Source organism: Triticum urartu, chromosome 2A, assembly GCF_056163025.1.
Source record: "Triticum urartu cultivar PI428250 chromosome 2A, HENAU_Tu73, whole genome shotgun sequence".
Taxonomy (NCBI): Eukaryota; Viridiplantae; Streptophyta; class Magnoliopsida; order Poales; family Poaceae; genus Triticum; species Triticum urartu.
The window spans coordinates 656,799,905-656,820,756 of NC_141874.1; the positions used below are offsets into that span (position 1 = coordinate 656,799,905).

A 20,852-nucleotide genomic window follows, 5' to 3' on the forward strand; every position below is an offset into this window, starting at 1 on the left:
CCGTTAATCAAATGACAACTCATGTCTATGGCTAGGAAACTTAACCATCTTTGATTCAACGAGCTAGTCAAGTAGAGGCATACTAGTGACATTCTGTTTGTCTATGTATTCACACATGTATCACGTTTCCGGTTAATACAATTCTGGCATGAATAATAAACATTTATCATGAAATAAGGAAATAAATAATAGCTTTATTATAGCAAAATGGTAAAGTTTATACTCTCCCACCACCAACAAGTATCAATCTATGGCTTGCCTGAAACAACGGGTGCCTCCAACTAACAACAATCCTGGGGGAGTTTTGTTTGCAATTATTTTGATTTGGTTTGAGCATGTGACTAGGCATCCCGGTGACCAGCCATTTTTTCGTAAGTGAGGAGCGGAGTTCACTCCTCTTGAGAATAACCCGCCTAGCATGGAAGATACAAACATACCTAGTTGATACATTAGCTATTCGAGCATACAAAACAGAATTTTTATTTGAAGGTTTACAGTTTAGCACATACAAATTTACTTGGAACGGCAGGTAGATACCGCATATATAAAGGTATTGTGGACTCATATGAAATAACTTTTAGGGTTTATGGAGTTGGATGCACAAGCAGTATTCCCGCTTAGTACAAGTGAAGGCTAGAAAAAGACTGGTAAGCGACCAGCTAAAGAGCGACAACAATCATGAACATGCATTAAAATTAATCAACACTGAATGCAAGCATGAGTAAGATATAATTCACCATGAACATAAATATCGTGGAGGCTATGTTGATTTTGTTTCAACTACATACGTGAACATGTGCCAAGTCAAGCCACTTGAATCATTCAAAGGAGGATATCACCCTATCATACCACATCACCACCATTTTAATAGCACGTTGGCACGCAAGGTAAACCATTATAAACTCCTAGCAAATTAAGTATGGCATGGGCAACTATAATCTCTAATTGTCATTGCAAACATGTTTCATTCATAATAGGCTGAACCAAAAACGATAAATTAATCATATTTACAAAAACAAAAGAGGTCGGGTTCATACCAGTTTTTTCTCATCTCAGTCAGTTCATTATATATCATCATTATTGTCTTTCACTTGCACGACCGAATGGTGTGGATAATAATAATAGTGCATATGTATAGGATTTGAATCTGTATTTATACCGTTGTATCTTTCTTTCCCCTCGTATATTTATACATCTTGAAAGACAAGTAGAGGTCGGTCCACCTTGTATCTATATATGTGTACCATGCACACGATCAATCATCCTTGATGCATGCAATCCCCTTCTTTCCAAGTAACAGGCTTCACCAGGGATGTCGAATGTGATGCCTCATCGGCAAGCGAGGAGAAGCTAAAAGTCAAGCTAGCCCCGTCCGGGTGTCGATCATACTTGGTCTGCATGCATGTACATGCACATGCACATGTACTGCATCGGCAAGCCAGCTGGCCGTGAGAACGGACGAGACCGGTAAGCCGAATTTTTTTTTTTTGAGAGACGACCGGTCAGCCGATTAGTCGAAGGCAGTCAGTCCAGTCTTTTTTTTTCTTGAGGGGTCAGTTCAGGAAGTCAGTTTCCAGATTCGGCCTGCGGTCCAGCCAGCCCAGCAGCAGCCCACAAAGTCCCGAAGCCCAAGAAAAAAACCCTGTTGGACGAGTCGCTCGCATCCAGCCTGCCCAGCAGCGTGGAACGGAACCACGACCGCATATGCTGCCTCCCCAGCTCTCCCGTCAACCGCCGCCTCCGCCTGTGCTGCACAGCTACACCGCCGCAGCGCCGACATCCCCCGCCTGACCCCTCTGCTCGGGTACTCCACCTTCCCCTGCCGGCCCGCCCAGTCCGACTCCGCGGCTCCGCGCGACCGTTCTTCTGTCGTGCACTGCCGCCGTTCCCTCCGGCAGTCCGGCCTCGGGCCTCCGCCCCGTCCAGCCTCCTGCCGCGGTGCGCGGGCCTCTCCCTGTGTCACTGGGTAACTCCTGATCCTTTGTATTTTTGTTACTTATCAATTTGTTGAACTGATATCGGTTTAGGAACAGGGGCGGCGCCAGGTTCTAGAGGGTGGGTATTCATTTTGGAGGAGGGTATTCATTTGGCCCAAATCATTACTGTTTTGCAAAAAAAAAAATCGCTTCTTTTATATAAAATTTCAATGGTTTGTTAAAATCTTGGGTATTCAACCGAATACCCAAGAAGACCCCTGGCGCCGCCCCTGTTTAGGAACCCAGTGTGTGGCATCTCGTCTCATCTCCATGTTTTCCATATTTTTTGTGTTGTGCGATTGCTGCAATCTGAAGAGATTTGAATGGACGAAATAGCAGATGACAAGTTGAGAAATACAGTAGCAAAGTGGAATGAAATCAAGTCTTAGTCAATTATTTCATATCTCTTCTTTCCAAGCAGGAGGGAAACGACACGATTTGGGAGGGCAAAAATCCATATTTCTTTTGTCCGTTTAGACCATATGGATTTGGAGCATACTATCAACTTGTTGATAAGAATCAAATGAAAGTGAATCTTTGGGGTTGATATTTTTCCCCAACACAGAAACAAGGCATGCATACATGTGAAAAAGTTCATTTTACACAGTGCAAAACATTTTATTTAAAGGAAAAAACACACTACAAACCAATGGAAGACCACAGTTGATAAAACGTTACACGGTTACTATTTGATAGACAATTACACTAACAAAATGCATGCATGTTCCACAGCTCCACATCATAAGTAGTTAGAGCTGCACATGCATGTAGATATTATTACATAAGTGACTCCCAAGAGATTTAATGGCTGTATTGCATGCAGATGCAGGTGATACTCATAGCACTATAGTACTTGATGGAGCTTAACTAGGGCACTGGAAGTCGTCGGGCACTGTCTTGCCACATTGGTTGACGAGCACCTCGATGGCGATGGGCAGCACGAGGTTGATGTTGAGCGCCTTGAGCTTGATGGTGGTGCAGAGGCATAGGGCTGCGTCGAGGTCAGCCACACCGGATAACAGCGGGCAGCATTTGTCGCTGGCACTGTTGCCGATTAGCGCGTGCACCAGCCCGTTGAGTGCGTCCACGCACCCCAACAGTTTCAACGTGTCGATGGGGCACTTGCCCGTTGATGACGATGGCGGTGGCGTCGCTGGGACTGGGGCCGGGGCCACAGGGGATGGTGGCGTTGGTGGTGTAATTGGTGTCGGCGATGGCGGAGTAACCGGTGTAATAGGTGGTGTAATTGGTGTCGGTGATGGCGGAGTAACCGGTGTAACAGGGGTGGGCGGCATTACTGGTGGGGACGGCGGCGTCACGGGTGTCGGCGATGGTGGAGTCGCAGGGCATTGGAAGTCGCTGGGCACTGTCTTGCCGCATTGGTTCACGAGCACTTGGATGGCAATTGGCAGCACGAGGTTGATGTTGAGCGCCTTGAGCTCGATGGTGGTGCAGAGGCAGAGCGCGGCGTCGAGGCCGGCCACACCGGACAAGAGTGGGCAACAGGTGTCGCTGGCACTGCTGCCGATCACCGTGTGCACCAGTCCATTGAGTGCGTCCACACACCCTAGCAACTTCAGTGTGTCAACTGGGCATTTGCCCATCGGCGGTGATGGTGGAGTAACCGGAGTTGGTGGTGGAGTGATAGGAGATGGTGGTGTAGGCGAAGGAGTGATAGGAGTCGGCGGTGTTGCAGGCGGTGATGGAGATGGCGGGGTTTTCGGTGTAGGCGAAGGAGTAACAGGGGTCGGTGGTGGGGTGACAGGCGACGGTGGCGTTTTCGGTGTAGGAGAAGGAGTAACAGGGGTCGGTGGTGGGGTGACAGGGGATGGCGGCGTTTTTGGTGTAGGCGAAGGAGTAACAGGGGTCGGTGGTGGGGTGACAGGCGATGGCGGCGTCATAGGGCATTGGAAATCGCTAGGCACTGTCTTGCCGCACTGGTTAACAAGCACCTGAATGGCGATCGGCAGCACGAGGTTGATGTTGAGCGCCTTGAGCTCGATGGTGGTGCAGAGGCAGAGTGCGGCGTCAACACCGGACACGCCGGCCAGTAGAGGGCAACAAGTGTCGCTTGCACTGCTACCTATCACAGCATGCACCAACCCGTTGAGCGCATCCACACATCCCAATAGCTTCAACGTGTCCACTGGGCACTTGCCTGATGGCGGTGACGGTGTCGGGGATGGAACAATAGGTGATGGCGGGGTTACCGGGGTTGGTGTAGGAGGGATTGGGGAGGGTGGCATTGGCGTGTGCGGCGGTGTTGGCGCGGGGGTTGGGGTGTGCGGCGGTGTGGGCATAGGGGTTGGCGTGTGCGGCGGTGTTGGCGCGGGGGTTGGGGTGTGCGGCGGCGTGGGCGTGTGAGGCGGTGTTGGCACCGGGGTTGGAGTGTGTGGTGGCGTGGGCGTGTGAGGCGGTGTTGGCGTGGGGGTAGGCGTGTGTGGCGGGGTAGGCATGGGGGTTGGGGTGTGAGGTGGTGTTGGCTTTGGGGTAGGCGTGTGCGGTGGTGTAGGCTTGGGAGAGTGTGGCGGCGGAGGGCAGGGCACGGACGGCGGAGGCGTCAGCTTACGCGGCGGTGGCGGCGGAGGCTTTGGTTTGGGGCAGGATGGGCAAGCCGCGGACGGCGGGAGCTGCACGGCTAGGGAGAGCAGCGCCACCAGCAGGAGCGGGGCAATCCGGGACATGCTCTTGGAGCTTGAGGCCTCAGAGTACGTGGTAGCCACCGCTCGATCTATCCAATTTTCCAATTTCTTGCTCTTGGCTAACCCAATACGTTAGCTGGTTTGAGGAAGAAGAAGAAAGTGGGCGTGCTTATATAGGCGTGAGGTGGTGGAGCAACGAGACGGGCTGCTCCTGCGCTGTCTTGGTCGACATGACCACGTTCCCTGGAATATCGGGCGTGAATTAACAATGAGATGTGCATGTGAAGAGAAGATCGTGTGGTATATACATATGTCGAATAAATCGACATATGTTAGTACGTACCCCACTTGCTCTTAGCCTCTGGTTTGACGAGTGAAAGTAGTTGGCAGGACTAAACATGCTCTTAGCCTCTGGTAATCAATTTTGAGATGGAGACATATACATGGATAGCGACATGTATATGCTCTTATACTATACGTAGCCTCAAATGGGCAAGTTCATGATTGCGGCTTGAAATCTTAATCCATGCAAAAAAATCTTAATCGGGAGAATTAGATCACGTACGCACGTATGATTGCCACCATGAGAGTTGCATTACGTACGTAGGCACGTGCATCCGGACGTGCAACGAAAAAATATATATGCATGCACCAAAGCTATGAAATCTTAGCCAGCTGTAGAAGATATCATCCCTAGCCAGATATTCTACTCCACGGATTACGTTTGACAATACAACTTGCATGTGTGCTAGTTCCATCCACAGATAAACCCATGGATTACATTTTACAGAAACTAGCTAGCTCGGCATGATATGATTGCTGGAGGCCAGCAGCAGAGCTGCTCACAGTACGTGCAACTTGCTAACTAATCCTGCAACCAGCCTAGCTAAGCGCTAGGCAACGACTACCGCTGTCGTTGGCAACACCGAAACCACGAGCAAGGTTCCCAACATGTACACTCAGGAAGGAATACTCCAAACCACATTGGCCAGGACATAGCTTTTCACCCAGGAGAGTGAATGAATTGACTTGTTCAAATCTTAGCCAGCTATGGCAGATATTTCTGGCCGACACAGATAATGTTTGACAAGACAATTCCATCCACATATTGATCGTCGATCCATGGATCACATTTTACAGACACTAGCAAGGCATGATGATTGCTAGAGGCCAGCAGAGTTGCCCGTATACCTGCAACTTGCCTACTAATCCTGCAAGCAGCCTAGCTACGCTAGCGGTAGCCCGTGTAGATGCAAGCTGCAGATGCTTTGTTCCCGTTCAAATCAAGATGCCGCCATACACGGGAAGGCTTGGCGCCTTCCCGTGCCGACCTAGGCGTAGCTATCTGCCCGTCTGTCAACCTTCACACCCTGCAGCTAGCCGGATGGATCGGTCCTTGGATCGTAGCATGGAGGCCACTACATGCCAGGGATCGATCAGGAAACTAGCGGGCGCCCTGTTCGGGAGGGCTCATGAGTACCCTGCCGGGAACTTCTTGTTATGGAAAATATTTGGCGCATCAGCACCATCGATGCCGATGCATTGACACGAAATTTTAAATATAAATTTGATTTTATATAGTGAAGTGAAAGAAAAGGTGAATACATCTGCTTCAAACAGGAAATCCATGCGAAATAAAGGAGGGGGGCATCAGCTTTGTTGCTGAAGTGATGAGCAAATTTTGAATTGAGTTTGGTTAAGAATAATATCATCGCAAGTGTGCTAGCAGAACTAGTCGTACATTGAGAACATAGTGCATGAAACAAAAATCCAAGAACTTCATCGGAAAAGTCACACAAAAATCCAAGAGAAATTAAGTGCATAGATACATTCGGTATCAATCACATCACAAAGTTCATATCTGAAGTTAAAAGATCACTCATGAAATGAAAAGTACAAATGAATTGTGAATGGCAGTCACTTCAAATTGGGCTGTGAATTTGGCCCATTAAATCTACCGATGCTGAATTTGTCTTTTTTTCGTTTCTCGACTTAAATGTATATTGGTTTGGGTTTGGAATTTTGTGCACGGCAGATACATGTATTATTAGTTGTTGTGAATTCATTTCGCAATATGTAGTAACTTTTAAAAATGCCAAACTATGTGGTGCGCGGAGGTACTCCTACGTGGAGTACTGGATACGTCCTCCTCATGCATGCAAGTTTGCGACAAGGAATAAACTAGTGTATCTATCATTTGTTGCATACAAAGCAAAACAAATACTAACAATGAGATGATAGCTCATAAAGTGTTGGCCGCAAAGATAGCAGAGGTGCCCAGATATTCCCGGAAAATCTTATCGTCCCACGCCGATGCAGGTTCTCCAGGACACGGTTTCAGATGCTTGCTCTTTCATACCGCCATAATGAGATAGACCTTGAAGCTTCACAGTAAAATGAATTGGGCGATCTGAGGGAAATAGTAGACATAGTTGGGCTCTGTGTGAAGGTGCAAGTTTCTCTCGGCCTATGCCCCCCCTCCCAAGGTCATGAAGCCACACGGGAGACAATTAAATAATATTCCCTCCGGTCCATATTCAGCTAGATACATCTGTTTGAGCGATAAATAATATTATGAAATATTTACTCATGGGTGGGGCAAGCTCTTCTGCTTTGGTTTACGGTTTCTCTTGGCTATATGGTTCATCTTGAGGGGAGGGGGGAGGGGGGATCGAACTTCAAAAAATTGTGAACGGTCTTATCAATACACAAATGTTTAACTTCCCACAAATTTCAAAAGATTTCCCCAGCCCCTTTTAATCAGTGGATTATAATTCTCAATGTGACCACTCACTAAACTAGCTCAGATCGATCATGAAACATGGTGAACGGACGAGTTTGGTGTGGTGAGGCAAGCAGGGGAGGGCACATGTTTCCCTTTTTTTCCCATGCTACAAGGAGAAATATAACAAGACACGTTGTATGTTGGTGTCTTTTTCTCCTTCACTCGCGATGCATGACTAAACTTTCTGCGCATGCCATACAAGATTTTCTAGATATTTATGAAGTTAAATGGCTTTACACTCATTAGACACAACGTTTATTCCCCTACTGAATTTTGCAAAGTTTTCATTAGAAGAATGTGCAGATTTTTTTATTCTGTTCATCATACGACTCATTCTTTTTTTTATTGACTAAAAGTGCGGGAATGTTTTGCATTATATTTCACTTAGATTAGATTGTATGAAACATTAATATTTGAAGTGATAATATGAGAACTAAAACTGAAAATACATATAATTTATTGTGTCTGATTATTGTATACTTGTAAAACATTACAAATAGCATTATAAAATAAAAATTTGTATGCATGTTTCTATGTTCAGATGAGTTTTTTCATATGTTTAATTGCATGTTGAGGCGTGCTTTTCCCATGCATGTTGCATGATGAGATGACATGCCTATATGTTGAGAGAAATAAATTAATAGGGCTAACTATTTAGATATAAAAGATTTATGGCTAAATCAATGTCATCTGGTTAGGTTTTCAAGGTTGCTTGATTGCATGCATGCACATAGTTGAAATATACTCTCACCGTTCCTAAATATTTGTCTTTTTATAGATTTCAACAAGTGACTACATACGAAGTAAAATGAGTGAACCTACACTCTAATATATGTCTATATACATCTGTATGTGGTAGTTTATTTGAAATCTTTAAAAAGACAAATATTTAGGACCGGAGGGAGTATGATTGCAGTCCGAGCCTCACCTGCTGTTTCGGGGTCAAGGAAAATTGGAAAGATATGGCCAAAACTTGTATATGTGTCAGCTAGTGGCTGGAAACAGTACCTGTGAAACTTCTCTGGATCGGGTATGCACGGCCCGCCCCATGTTCAGCCTGCAAGAATAGCAATGGCGGGGTGCTACTGTATTGCACGCGGCCGGCCGGCCTGACACGCAACGCCATGCACGGGTGTGTGCGTACGAGTGGACCAGCCAGCAGGGAGGAGTTCCCTTGCGATATTTCTCGTTCACTGTCCGGGGTATGCACACATTCACGCATACTTGCATGCATGCATCACGCATCACGATGTGATGCTTCAACGGCCGGCCAGCTGCACCCATTTGCCTGCCATGCATGCATGGATTTTGTCCGATCTGCTACATGCCCAAAGAACCCGCTGTGCGTGTGCAAGTGCGCGCGAGGATTGCCATGTGCCGTGTGCAAATGCCAAACTTCTATGCCGACTACAATGTATTAGGAAATTTCTACGATGCCCGTATCTTTTTCACGAGGATACACAAACCGGACCGCACGGGCGATTATGTTTTGCCATCTAACACACAGTTCTGCATCGTCCGTAAGCTAGTACAGACGTTTTCTTTTTTGCAAACCGAAGACAAAGTGGAGAGGGGGAAGAAGCTTTGAGGGCGTCCGGACCACTGCCATGCCCGCTCCTGACTATGTTGACGGCCCACCAAAATCCCTCCTCTCTGGGGAGCAGAAGCACGAGATGGCCGCCCTTGCAGCCGCCTAGCAGACCCGCCGCGTCTGGCGAATCGAGCACGACATGGCGGCCAGCTCGTCGGAAGTCTCCAACGATGACCCTACGATGGAGACGGGCTCCGACGATGACATCACGCCTGTGCATGCCGGTTTGACCATGGAGCAGGCGTAGGTGAAGTACTACGGCGTCGCCATGGCGGAGGAGAGCCTGGACACACTTATGTCGGTGTTTCAGCAGGCACAGGAAAAGCAATGGATAATATGTTCCTCCTCGAGCAGCACCGGTTGGCGTAGGGCCAAATCTATGGCGAGCGCGCAAGCGAGGAGGCCGTGGCCGTCATGACCGTGGGAAACCCGAATTTCGTTGTGGAGCAGCGAGCGCTCTACAAGGCCACGCATGCTCAAGACGCTGCTCGCAATGCACATGCGGTGCAGCTAGACGCGGATGTGGCCGCACACGCGCTAGCGGCGCAGGCGGTCGAGGACGAGAATGCTGCCGTCCAATTTTCGAGGGTGCACGTGGTAGCTAGACAGTGATGGATTGTCCACGTCCATCATCGAACTCACGGCCACCGACACTGACGACGGACAGGTCGTAGACTCATCCGAGGATGAGTGAGGCATGGGAGGCGACAGGGCATTGTGTCCTAAATGGGCCGGTCCATCTCCCATATTCTACTCCTCCTCGCCGAAGACCACATGTTCACTTCACGGATCTTGAACCCCACCGCCACTCATGGAGACGACAGATGGAGGCCTGGGCTAGCTCCTGTCGTGGCCACGGTAGTACCGCGGCTTGTTGCGGTAGTACCCTGAGCCCTTGCGGTAGTACCGCTTGGTTGGTGCGATAGTACCGCAGGTCGCGGGCTGGTTAAGTGGATAACGGTTGGATTTGTCACTCCACTATATAAGGGGTGTCTTCTTCTCCGAGTTGACTACCTCTTCCAACCCTAAGCTCCATTGTTGCTCCAAGCTCCATTTTCACCCGATCTCTCTTCCTAGACAATCAAACTTGTTGATTTCCTAGGGATTAGCTGAGAAGGCCTCGATCTACACTTCCACCAAGAAAAATTCGATTCCCCCTGCTAATCCCTTGCGGATCTTGTTACTCTTGGGTGTTTGAGCACCCTAGACGGTTGAGGTCACCGCGGAGCCATATTCCATTGTGGTGTCGTGGTGTTGTTGGGAGCCTCCGATTAAGTTGTGGAGATTGCGCCAACCTTGTTTGTAAAGGTCCGGTCGCCGCCTCCAAGGGCACCAATAGTGGAATCACGGCATCTCGCATTGTGTGAGGGCGTGAGGAGAATACGGTGGCCCCAGTGGCTTCTTGGGGAGCATTGTGCCTCCACACCGCTTCAACGGAGACGTACTTCCCCTCAAAAAGAAGGAACTTCGGTAACACATCCTCGTCTTCACCGGCTCCACTCTTGGTTATCTCGTACCTTTACTTGTGCAAGCTTATTTGTGTTATTTCCCTTGCTTGCTTATGTGCTTGTTGTTGTTGCATCATATATGTTGCTCACCTAGTTGCACATCTACACAACCTACTTTGATGCAAAGTTTAATTTGGTAAAGAAAAGCTAAAAAATGTTAGTTGCCTATTCACCCCCCCTCTAGTCAACTATATTGATCCTTTCACTCTCGACTCAAAAAAATGGGTTGTTCAGACCAGCACAAGTAACGGGGCACCGCCGGTTCAACGGAGTTTACTGGCCTTTTATGAAGCTTCTGATTGCGCTTACATAAGCTAGTGGTGAAGACATGGTACTGCCCGCTATTCAACTGCTTCGAATTACTCTGATAACCCGATTGTTGCTGCTGCTGACCCCCCCTGATGATTATAACCTCCCTGGTTGCCCTGATTGCCATGTCCGGTTTGGTTGCCCTGGAATCCTGAACCGAAGCTGCCTCCACCATAACCCGGCCCATGAGAACCGCCTCCTGAACCGCCGGGCGGTCCATGGTCGTATTGGAAAAGATTCGAATTTTTAAACTCCCGCATGATAAAGCAATCCTTCCAAAGGTGCGTTGCTAGCCTTTCTTTTGACCCATGCTTTGGGCAAGGCTTGTTTAACAGGCGCTCAAGATTGGGACTTGATCTTCCACCCCGTTGGGGTGGTTTACCCTTACGGCACTGACCATTATCCTGGGTGTTGGTGTTCGCCACAAAATCCAAACTGCTATCCGCCTTACGCTTACCGTTGTTTCCATGACCCACCGGGTTATGCTGCTGCCCCTTGGTATTGCCATTCTTCTTTCCCTTCCCCGGCCTTTCATCCTCAGACTCTGGGTCTTTGGTACTATCCGAATCAGCATACTTAACTAGAGCTGCCATAAGCGTTGTCATGTCATTGCAGTGGCGCTTGAGCCTTCCCAACTTCAGTTTCAAAGGCGTAAACCGGCAATTGCCTTCCAACATCAAAACTGCTGTATCCACATTGATGCGGTCTGATGAATGCAAAATAGCTGAGACTCGCTTTACCCAATGGGTTGTAGACCCCCCCTCCTCTTGAACACAGGCGGCTAAGTCCACGATTGACATGGGCTGCTTGCACGTATCTTTGAAATTCTGGATAAACCGGCTTTTTAACTCAGCCCATGACCCAACGGAGTTAGCTGGTAAACTTTTCAACCAGGTACGAGCCGTTCCTTCTAGCATCATGGTGAAGTACTTAGCACATGCCGCGTCATCCACATCCAGCATCTCCATCACCATCTCATAGCTCTCGACCCAGGATTCGGGGGGTAAATCGGCAGTGTAATTGGGCACCTTACGAGGACCCTTGAAATCCTTGGGCAGCCGCACATTACGTAAGGCTGGGGTGAGACACGGCACCCCCAAAGAACTGAAACCACACCTGGCTCCACTGAAGTGGTCGGACGAACCGGAGTAAGCCGACGAGCCGCGTATTGCGCTGCTAACTCGGCTTCTCGACGTGCTCAACCATGATCCACCACATCCTGGGCATTAGCACCGCCACCCGCCGGGTTATCCCTCGTGGCGGGTTATGGTTTCGCGCACTGCTTGATATAGCCGGTTCATCAATATGCCCGCTGTAGCTCCGACTTAGGCGGGGGGTTGAATGAATCCTCTCGTGACTGTATGAATAAGCCTGCTGTTGGGTCAAAGCTGTCTTAAGGAGCTCTCTAGCCCGTCGTGTTTCCACTGCTACTGGAGACTCGCCTTCGATCGGGAGAGCTGCCAATCGTGAAGCGGCGGCTACGATGTTATCCAACGGGTTAGAGTAATGACCCGGAGGAGTTGAGACGTGCTATGATGGGACATTGTTCTGACGAGGTGGATCCGTCGTGCGCGGCTAAACCGGTGCCCCTGTTCCAGGTGCCTCCACCCAGTTTACCACTGGCTGGTTGCTGGTTCCTGCTCCTGGCGTGTTGAAGAGATTCCTTCCCTCGTAAATCGGAGGCAGGTGAGACCGGTACCTTCTCCTCATGACATCATTTGATGCACTCTGATCCAGCATAAGCCAATAAGCCTGTGCCTCTAACTCGGCCCGCTCTGCGGCCATCCTGGTGTTCTCTACTGCCAGATCTACCTTAGCTTGAGCTATCGGATCCTTCACCTTTGCAATTTCCGCGTTATGCTAATCTTGATTCGCTGCATTAACCTCAGCCGCCAGCAATGTTGCCAAAGTGTCAAATAAATCGGACAAAACCTGAACCGACGCTGGCGTGGAGCCTCCTGCCCCAGCGGGTGTTGCAGCTACTGAACCGGAAATCATTGTCGCTGCGGTAGAAGAATGATGCACCAACTGCGTACCAGCCATAAAAATCGCAACTCGGCTCGGCGGATCAGAGAGGTTCGGAATACTGTCACTATCGGAACCGCCACTAATCCGGCCATCATGCAGCTGATACAGCGATTCGGTCTCTCTGGTTGAAGACTTGTCATCAGAGTAAACGACGATTTCGCCACCAAATACCGATCTATCCTCAGATTCCGCTCCGTGGATGACTCCCACGAAGGCACGCTTTACGGCAGGCTGAACTCGGGCAGGTCTTGCATGCTGAGCCGTCTCGACAATGTCGGTGCAGATGTCCGGCTCAGGGTCCGGTTCGCCGATTTTTCCAATGAAGAGGTGTATTCCACCAAAGGGGACCCGATACCCGTACTCAATCGAGCCGGCATCGGGGCCCCATCCTGCGTCGTCGATGTAGAGCTTGCCGCGACGACTCTTGGTCATCCGGCCCACAACGTATCCCTTGAGTCCTTCGAAGCTGCCCTTCAAGAACTCGAAACCATCGTGCGATAGCCCCACGGTGGGCGCCAACTGTCGTGGTTTTGTCACGGTAGATGTCCTAGTGAAAGGACTTAGTCGTGGAGCCATCGCGACGGGTTAGCTTAAAGGGGTTAAAGTAGACAAGGGACGCAAGGAATTATACTGGTTCGGCCCCTTACGATGAAGGTAAAAGCCTACTCCAGTTGTGATGGATTTGCTAGGGTTTCGATGACCAGGGAGCGAATCCGCTTTTCCTGGCTCTCGAGTTATTGTTTGTTGTCCCTAAACCGCCGCCGGGTCGTCCCTTTATATACATAGGTTGACGCCCGGCGGTTTACAGAATCCCGAGGCCGGCTCATAAACGTGTCCGGCTCGGTTTCTACCTTTCCTTGCCTTACAACATAAGCTACATATCATATGGCGGTTTATGTCTACGGGCCCTAATCCGCCTTTGGGCCCTGGGCCTTCATGTTAGATCTCCTCTGTAAAGTGCCATACTTGGCTTCAAACATGACTAACTCATTGTGGGCAGAACCCGGCCCCTCATTGCCGGTTTATACTTAGTAGTAATATCCCCAACACATGGTATTTTGAAAAAAAAATGTCAATCATGAGTTTAATAAATGTTAAACATTTACAAAAATTATTTGTGATGTATACAAAAAATTTACTACGTGTATGAAAGAAAGTAGACATATGTCGAACAAGAAGAACAAGACAAGCGATGACAACTAAAGAAACAAGAAAAAGAAAGAACAAATAAAACCGGTAAAGAAACATAAAAACAAAAAATATCTGATGAAAACCAAAAAGTAAATAACAAAAAAAAACAATGGAACATAAAAACGAAGAAATTGGTGGAAACCAAAAAAAGAAAAAAAAAGATAAATAGTGAAAACCGAACAAAGCCCATGAAAACGCACAAAAAAATCAAAAAGAAAAGGGAAAAACAAAAAAAGCCGAATTGATCATCCAATAGGTAGAAAAGAAGGAGAGATGCGAACAATGACGTGTTCGACCCTCGTGAAGCACGGTCACAAAGAGATGGAATGGTTCGGTCCAATGACACCGAAATCACTAATTAAGGAGTACTCGTTGCAAAGAACATTCCACTTTCCTAGATCGCGACAAGTGGCGCATATGCAGCACGCTACTTGTCGCAACCAGAGAGTTTTCCCTTTTTTCGTAGATCCTTTTATTCAAAATGTTTTATCTTTTAAGCCGTGCGTCCATGTGACGCCCCCGATTCAATCGTACACTAATCATACACGCAAACGTGTACGATCAAGATCAGGGACTCACGGGAAGATATCACAACACAACTCTACAAATAAAAAAAGTCATACAAGCATCATATTACAAGCCAGGGGCCTCGAGGGCTCGAATACAAGAGCTCGATCATAGATGAGTCAGCGGAAGCAACAATATCTGAGTACAGACATAAGTTAAACAAGTTTGCCTTAAGAAGGCTAGCACAAACTGAGATACAGATCGAAAGAGGCGCAGGCCTCCTGCCTGGGATCCTCCTAAACTACTCCTGGTCATCGTCAGTGGGCTGCACGTAGTAGTAGGCACCTCCCGAGTAGTAGTAGTCGTCGTCGACGGTGGCGTCTGGCTCCTGGGCTCCAACGTCTAGTCGCAACAAACGGGTATAGAAAGGGGAAAAAGAGGGAGCAAAGCAACCGTGAGTACTCATCCAAAGTACTCACAAGCAAGGAGCTACACTACATATGTATGCATTGGTATCAAATGGAATAAGGGTATCATATGTGGACTGAACTGCAGAAAGCCGGAATAAGAGAGGGATAGCTAGTCCTATCGAAGACTACGCTTCTGGTAACCTCCATCTTGCAGCAGGATAAGAGAGTAGATGGTAAGTTCACCAAGTAGCATCGTGTAGCATAATCCTAACCGATGATCCTCCCCTCGTCGCCCTGTGAGAAAGCGATCACCGGTTGTATCTGGCACTTGGAAGGGTGTGTTTTATTAAGTATCCGGTTCTAGTTGTCATAAGGTCAAGGTACAACTCCAAGTCGTCCTATTACCGAAGATCACGGCTATTCGAATAGATTAACTTCCCTGCAGGGGTGCACCACATTTCCCAACACGCTCGATCCCCTTTGTCCGGACACACTTTTCTGAGTCATGCCCGGCCTCGGAAGATCAACACGTCGCAGCCCTACCTAGGCACAACAGAGAGGTCAGCACGCCGGTCTAAATCCTATGGCGCAGGGGTCTGGGCCCATCGCCCATTGCACACCTGCACGTTGCGTACGCGGCCGGTGAGCAGACCTAGCAACCTCCATTACAAAGGAAGTTGCGTTACGCGGTCCAACCCGGCGCGCGCCGCTCAGTCGCTGACGTCACAAAGGCTTCGGCTGATACCACGACGTCGAGTGCCCATAACTGTCTCCGCGTAGATGGTTAGTGCGTATAAGCCAGTGGCCAGACTCAGATCAAATACCAAGATCTCATTAAACGTGTTAAGTATCCGCGAACGCCGACCAGGGCCAGGCCCACCTCTCTCCTAGGTGGTCTCAACCTGCCCTGTCGCTCCGCCACAAAGTAGCAGTCGGGGGCCGTCGGGAACCCAGGCCCACCTCTACCGGGATGGAGCCACCTGCCCCTTCAGCCCCCATCTCCGAACGGTAACATAAGTATGTAAAAGTATATAGTATTTGTACCCGCGATCACCTCCCGAAGTGATCACGGCCCAGTAGTATAGCATGGCAGACGGACAAGTGTGTAAGGCCACTGATGATAAACTAGCATCCTATACTAAGCATTTAGGATTGCAGGTAAGGTATCAACAACTGTAGCAACAATGATAGGCTATGCAGCAGAATAGGATTAACGGAAAGCAGTAACATGCTACACTACTCTAATGCAAGAAGTAGAGAGAAGAATAGGCGATATCTCGTGATCAAAGGGGGGCTTGCCTGGTTGCTCTGGCAAGAGAGAGGTACCGGCAGCGGTCTCGGGGTCTACCGGAAAGAAGTAACGGAGGGGAACACAATAAATAACAATGCAATCAAAGCATCACAAGGCATAACATGACAATACGCGGTGCTAGGGTGACCTAATGCGGTATGAGGTGATACCGGTGAAGGGGGGAACATCCGGGAAAATATCCCCGGTGTTTCGCGTTTTGGGACAGTCGAACCGAAGGGGGAAAGTTGCGTGTTTGCTATGCTAGGGACGCGTGGTGAACGAACGGACTATGTATTTGGATTCGTCTCGTCATTCTGAGCAACTTTCATGTACAAAGTTTTTTCATCCGAGCTACGATTTATTTTATATTATTTTTAAAAGAATTAAATCATTTTCAGGATTTATTTAATTATTTTAATTCAACATTATCCAGAATAGTGTTTGCTGACGTCATCATGGCATCAGCATGACATCACCAGCTGACTGGGTCAAACTGACATGTGGGCCCCACTGTCATACTCTGTTTTAATTAACTAACAGTTAATTAAGTTAATTAGTGATTAGATTAATCTAATTATGATTAATTAAGTAAATTATTTCTTTAATTAATTGATTTAATTATTATTTATTTGTTTATTTTGTTTTTTAATTAATTTTTTTTTATTATTAAACGTTCTGGGGTTTGGGGCCCCACACGTCATAGGGCCATCGGGCCTTAACGAGCATCGGGTCACGGGCGCCGGGCGGATCGGGCGACGAGCGCCAGGCGCCGGATGTGGCAGCAACGAGGCCATGGCGGGGCGAAGCCGTGGCGATGCGGGCACTTCAGCGGGAGGCGCGACCGGTTGGGCTAGCGCACACGCAGCGGGATGCAGGTGGGCCGACGCGAGTCCAAGCGAAGAAGATGCGGGGAGGGGAACAGGGCGCCGCCCTAGACGTGGCCGGCAGCAGCAGGCAAGTGCGGCGCGCGGCAAGTCAGCAACGGTGCAAGCAACAGCCGGGGTAGTGGGCACGGTGGCGTGCACGCGCGGCGTGGAGGAGGTGCGGCCAGGGAGAGCCGCGTGACCAAGGGGCTCACGGGCGTGACGATGGCGTCACGAGCTCACCGGAGCTCGCATGGCACCGGACGGTGGTTACGGCGGAGGCGCGGGCGAGAGGAGCTTGGCGCGGGCGTGGCCTGGTTGGTGTTCAGCGCGAGTGTGGCCGGAGTGAGCATGGCGACCGCAGCGACGGGCAGGGGAAAGGGGAGGACGATCGGGTCCTCACCGGCGTTGGTGAGTAGGGGGGCGTCGAGGCGCATGGAGGCCATTCGGGGAGGAGGACGGGGACGACATGGCGACGGGGAGACGAGCGGTTGCGGCGAGGGGCGGCTCCGACGTGGCCACAGGCGACGACGACGGCGGTGCGACGTCAGGGATCGGCTCGGGTGCCGATCCAGATCGGGATGAGGGGGAATCCAGTGGAGGGGGTCGGTGCGGCGACGCCGGAGGAGCTACGAGGCGGAGGCGACCGTCCTCGGGCGCGGTGCGGCGCTTGCCGGGGTGGCGTTGCAGTCAAGCGACAGCGATGGGGTTCGAACCCCCTGATCCAGTTCATTGGGGGGGCAGAGGAGGCACGAGGGAGAGGGGATCATGGAGAAGTGTGTGGGGGGGTTAGGTTTTCGGTGCCCCCGGGGGTTATATGCCAGGGGAGGGAGTGGGCCGGCCTAGCAGGCCACTGGCTGGGCCGAGGCCCAGTTGGCCTAGGGGTTTTCTTTTTATTTGTTTTATTTTCCCTTTTGTATTTTCTGTTTGCTTTTATTCCTTTAATACTTTATAGTTTATCAAAAATAAAACCCACACCTAAAATAGAGTTACCATTTCAACTATTGTCTCAAAAAGTTTTACCCCTGAACAAAATAGTTTAATATTTTATAAAATTCAAAAGACGTTTATTTATTTGTTTTAACTACTGTTCTATCCATTTTAGATTACTTAAACATTTTATGAAAGTGTGGTTTCTCGGCCATAATTACACATGCATTATTTGGCACCGCCTGAACATTTTAGTTTTAAAGTTTGAAAACTTTTGTTGTTTGCCTTTAATTTAATTTTGAATTTGAATCGGTTTTGAACTAACCGGAGATTAACTCTAGTGACAGAGGTGACGTGGCATCATTAGCAAGGAATTACTGTTGTCTAATTATCCGGGCGTCACAATTCTCCTCCACTACAAGAAATCTCGTCCCGAGATTTAAGAGGGAGAGTAAGGGGGGAGGGATTTGGTTACGAAATTCTAACAAGTCTTCCCGGTCTTGGTTGGTCTTCTCGAAGAGGTCGATCCCGTACATTGATGTTTTCATTTCTCTGCTTCAGGTCATCATGATGAAGTTGTAGTCCCTCCTTCAGGATCTTCACCGTACTTATGAAAGGGTAAGAAGGGAAAACTATAAGGACGGATTCTAACAAGATCGAGCATCATACGGTTAACTCAGGGAAGAAGCATAAGTATCTCTCGATTTGAAACTTAAGAAGATAGCGGGAGCAAAGTAAGAAGGTACCATGAGAAGTTCCAGACGGATAGGCAATCGTTCGATGCCTAAGCAGAAGGTGAAAGGGTTTCAATGCAACGAGAATAAGTATTGCGTCTCATACCAGAATAGATCACTAGACTGGTGGTCCGTGAATTACATACGAAGTCAAGCGCAAGGAATAACCTTGGGAACAGGTGGTGTACAGGAGAGTCAGGTTTCGATCCTGGGACCTGTGGGTTATGGGCCCACCATGTGGGTTAAAAGTAGGAGGAGCCGTGACATATTGCATAGTCATGATAGCAAGGCATGTCAGAGGGTAGCCTGTCGATTATTTCGGCAACAACGTCGGTACCAAGGGCGAGGGATGAAGAGAACCATTTTCCTGCTCGTTGAAACAAGGCGGACCAATAGGCGAAGTTCTCGTCCATCGGTGGCTACCGGGATGTCATCAACAATAGTAACAGGGTCTTACTGACAGAATTGTACACCGAGGTGTTTACATAAGCAGGAGAATTTTACTGCTTATATCATATAGATCACAAGAAAGGTTAAGCCAAACAATGGTAAGGAAAATACAATTATCAGATTAAAACAGAACAATGGAAAGGAAAATGTGTTTAAACACATATTTCAGGGGCATATCCTTCCCAAGAACAAGCAGAGTATGATATCCCAGACCGGATAGAAGGTAGAAAACCCTTTAGGAAAAGGAAGAGAAATTCCATGCCATTATCCATACAACGGTGTTTGGATAATTGAGCAAGAAACATTTAGCATTGGGCTTCAAATGTTCTTATTGAAAATCGGAGTACCACAGACAAGCTTCGAGATAGCATTGACATGGTCTTCAGGCAAAGGTCAGACTTTGGAAACACAAAGGATCCATCAGGAATAACTTGTAGAATAAGTCTTACAATTTCCTCAGGGAAGAATGGATAGCCTTGCGAAAAATGAAATGGTAACAATAGGTCCTCCGGCCAGGTGTGCTAGGCACGATATCACCTTACCGGGTCACATAATAACCATTGTTGTAACTCTTGGAAATATGTTCCAACCATCATATTTGACCGAGATTCAGATTTGATTGGTGTCCTGATAACTCAGACTCAGGATGCCTGAGAAGAAAGGTGCAACACAAATTGTCGAGATGACATTGTAAGATTCTCGGGAAATGCACTATGGAAGTGAGCTCTGAAACAAGAGTTCATCAGTAAACCAAGGAGAGGATGAGGAGGTGGCTGATAGGCTCAGCAACAAATCATCGAGATTTCCAAAGGATTGATTTCCACAATTATGTGAACAAGGAAATATCATTTGTCGGATCAAATGATATAATGATGTATGCTCGAGGGAAACATACACAACTGAACAATGATAGAAGGGTGCACCCAGGAATCTGGACTAGGTAGCACGATCAATGTTCGAATGATGATTCAATAAGCAATAGACTTAGAATGAAACCGTAGACCAATAGCTTCAAAGCAATAGGGTTGCTAGAAGTTTAGAATTTACACATCACAGACCATTTGTCGGTATTCCGGTTAGAGACAACACGGAGACCAAGAAATGAATGCAAAAGGCGAGAGATATTACTATATTAAGAATTCTCAAGAGGTGGTAAAATTACCACGACATTCTTGACATAAAAGGTGGTAATATTCCAAGGTAAAGAAGAACAAATGCTGGATAGCAAGGACCTCAAGGTATAACACAAAACACGAATAAGTTTGTGTTGAATGGAAGGCAATAAAGTGGTCGGTGATAACACAAACCATTGAGGGGCGAGGATGGTATTACTCATCAAGAATTCGATATATATCTTGGAAGAGCTCAGGATGTTGATGATGACCACGACACAGTTGTCGAGAGATTTCATGAAGATGTAATCGGTCGGCGATGACATCAAGTCAAATGATGATGCAGCGAAAGTCAGATAATATTTGAAGAAGAACTCATAAGAAGTTATGCAGTTCCGTGATAATCTCGAGATACCAGAGGGGGTAATACTCGATGACAGATCAGAGTAGAGGTTGGACTGGGGTATTTCTCTACAGAAGACAAGCGCTTAAACTTGCACGGGAAATGGTATTTAAAGGAGAAGA

General features: G+C 48.3%; 1 protein-coding gene across 1 annotated transcript; it reads right to left on the bottom strand.

The window, feature by feature from the left end:
• Positions 1-2,639: 2,639 nt before the first annotated feature.
• Positions 2,640-4,773, bottom strand: LOC125539497 (uncharacterized). Its single transcript, XM_048702963.2, has one exon. It carries the CDS (start codon positions 4,658-4,660, stop codon positions 2,840-2,842), a length of 1,821 nt encoding a protein of 606 aa, XP_048558920.2. The 5' UTR covers positions 4,661-4,773; the 3' UTR covers positions 2,640-2,839.
• Positions 4,774-20,852: the final 16,079 nt, after the last annotated feature.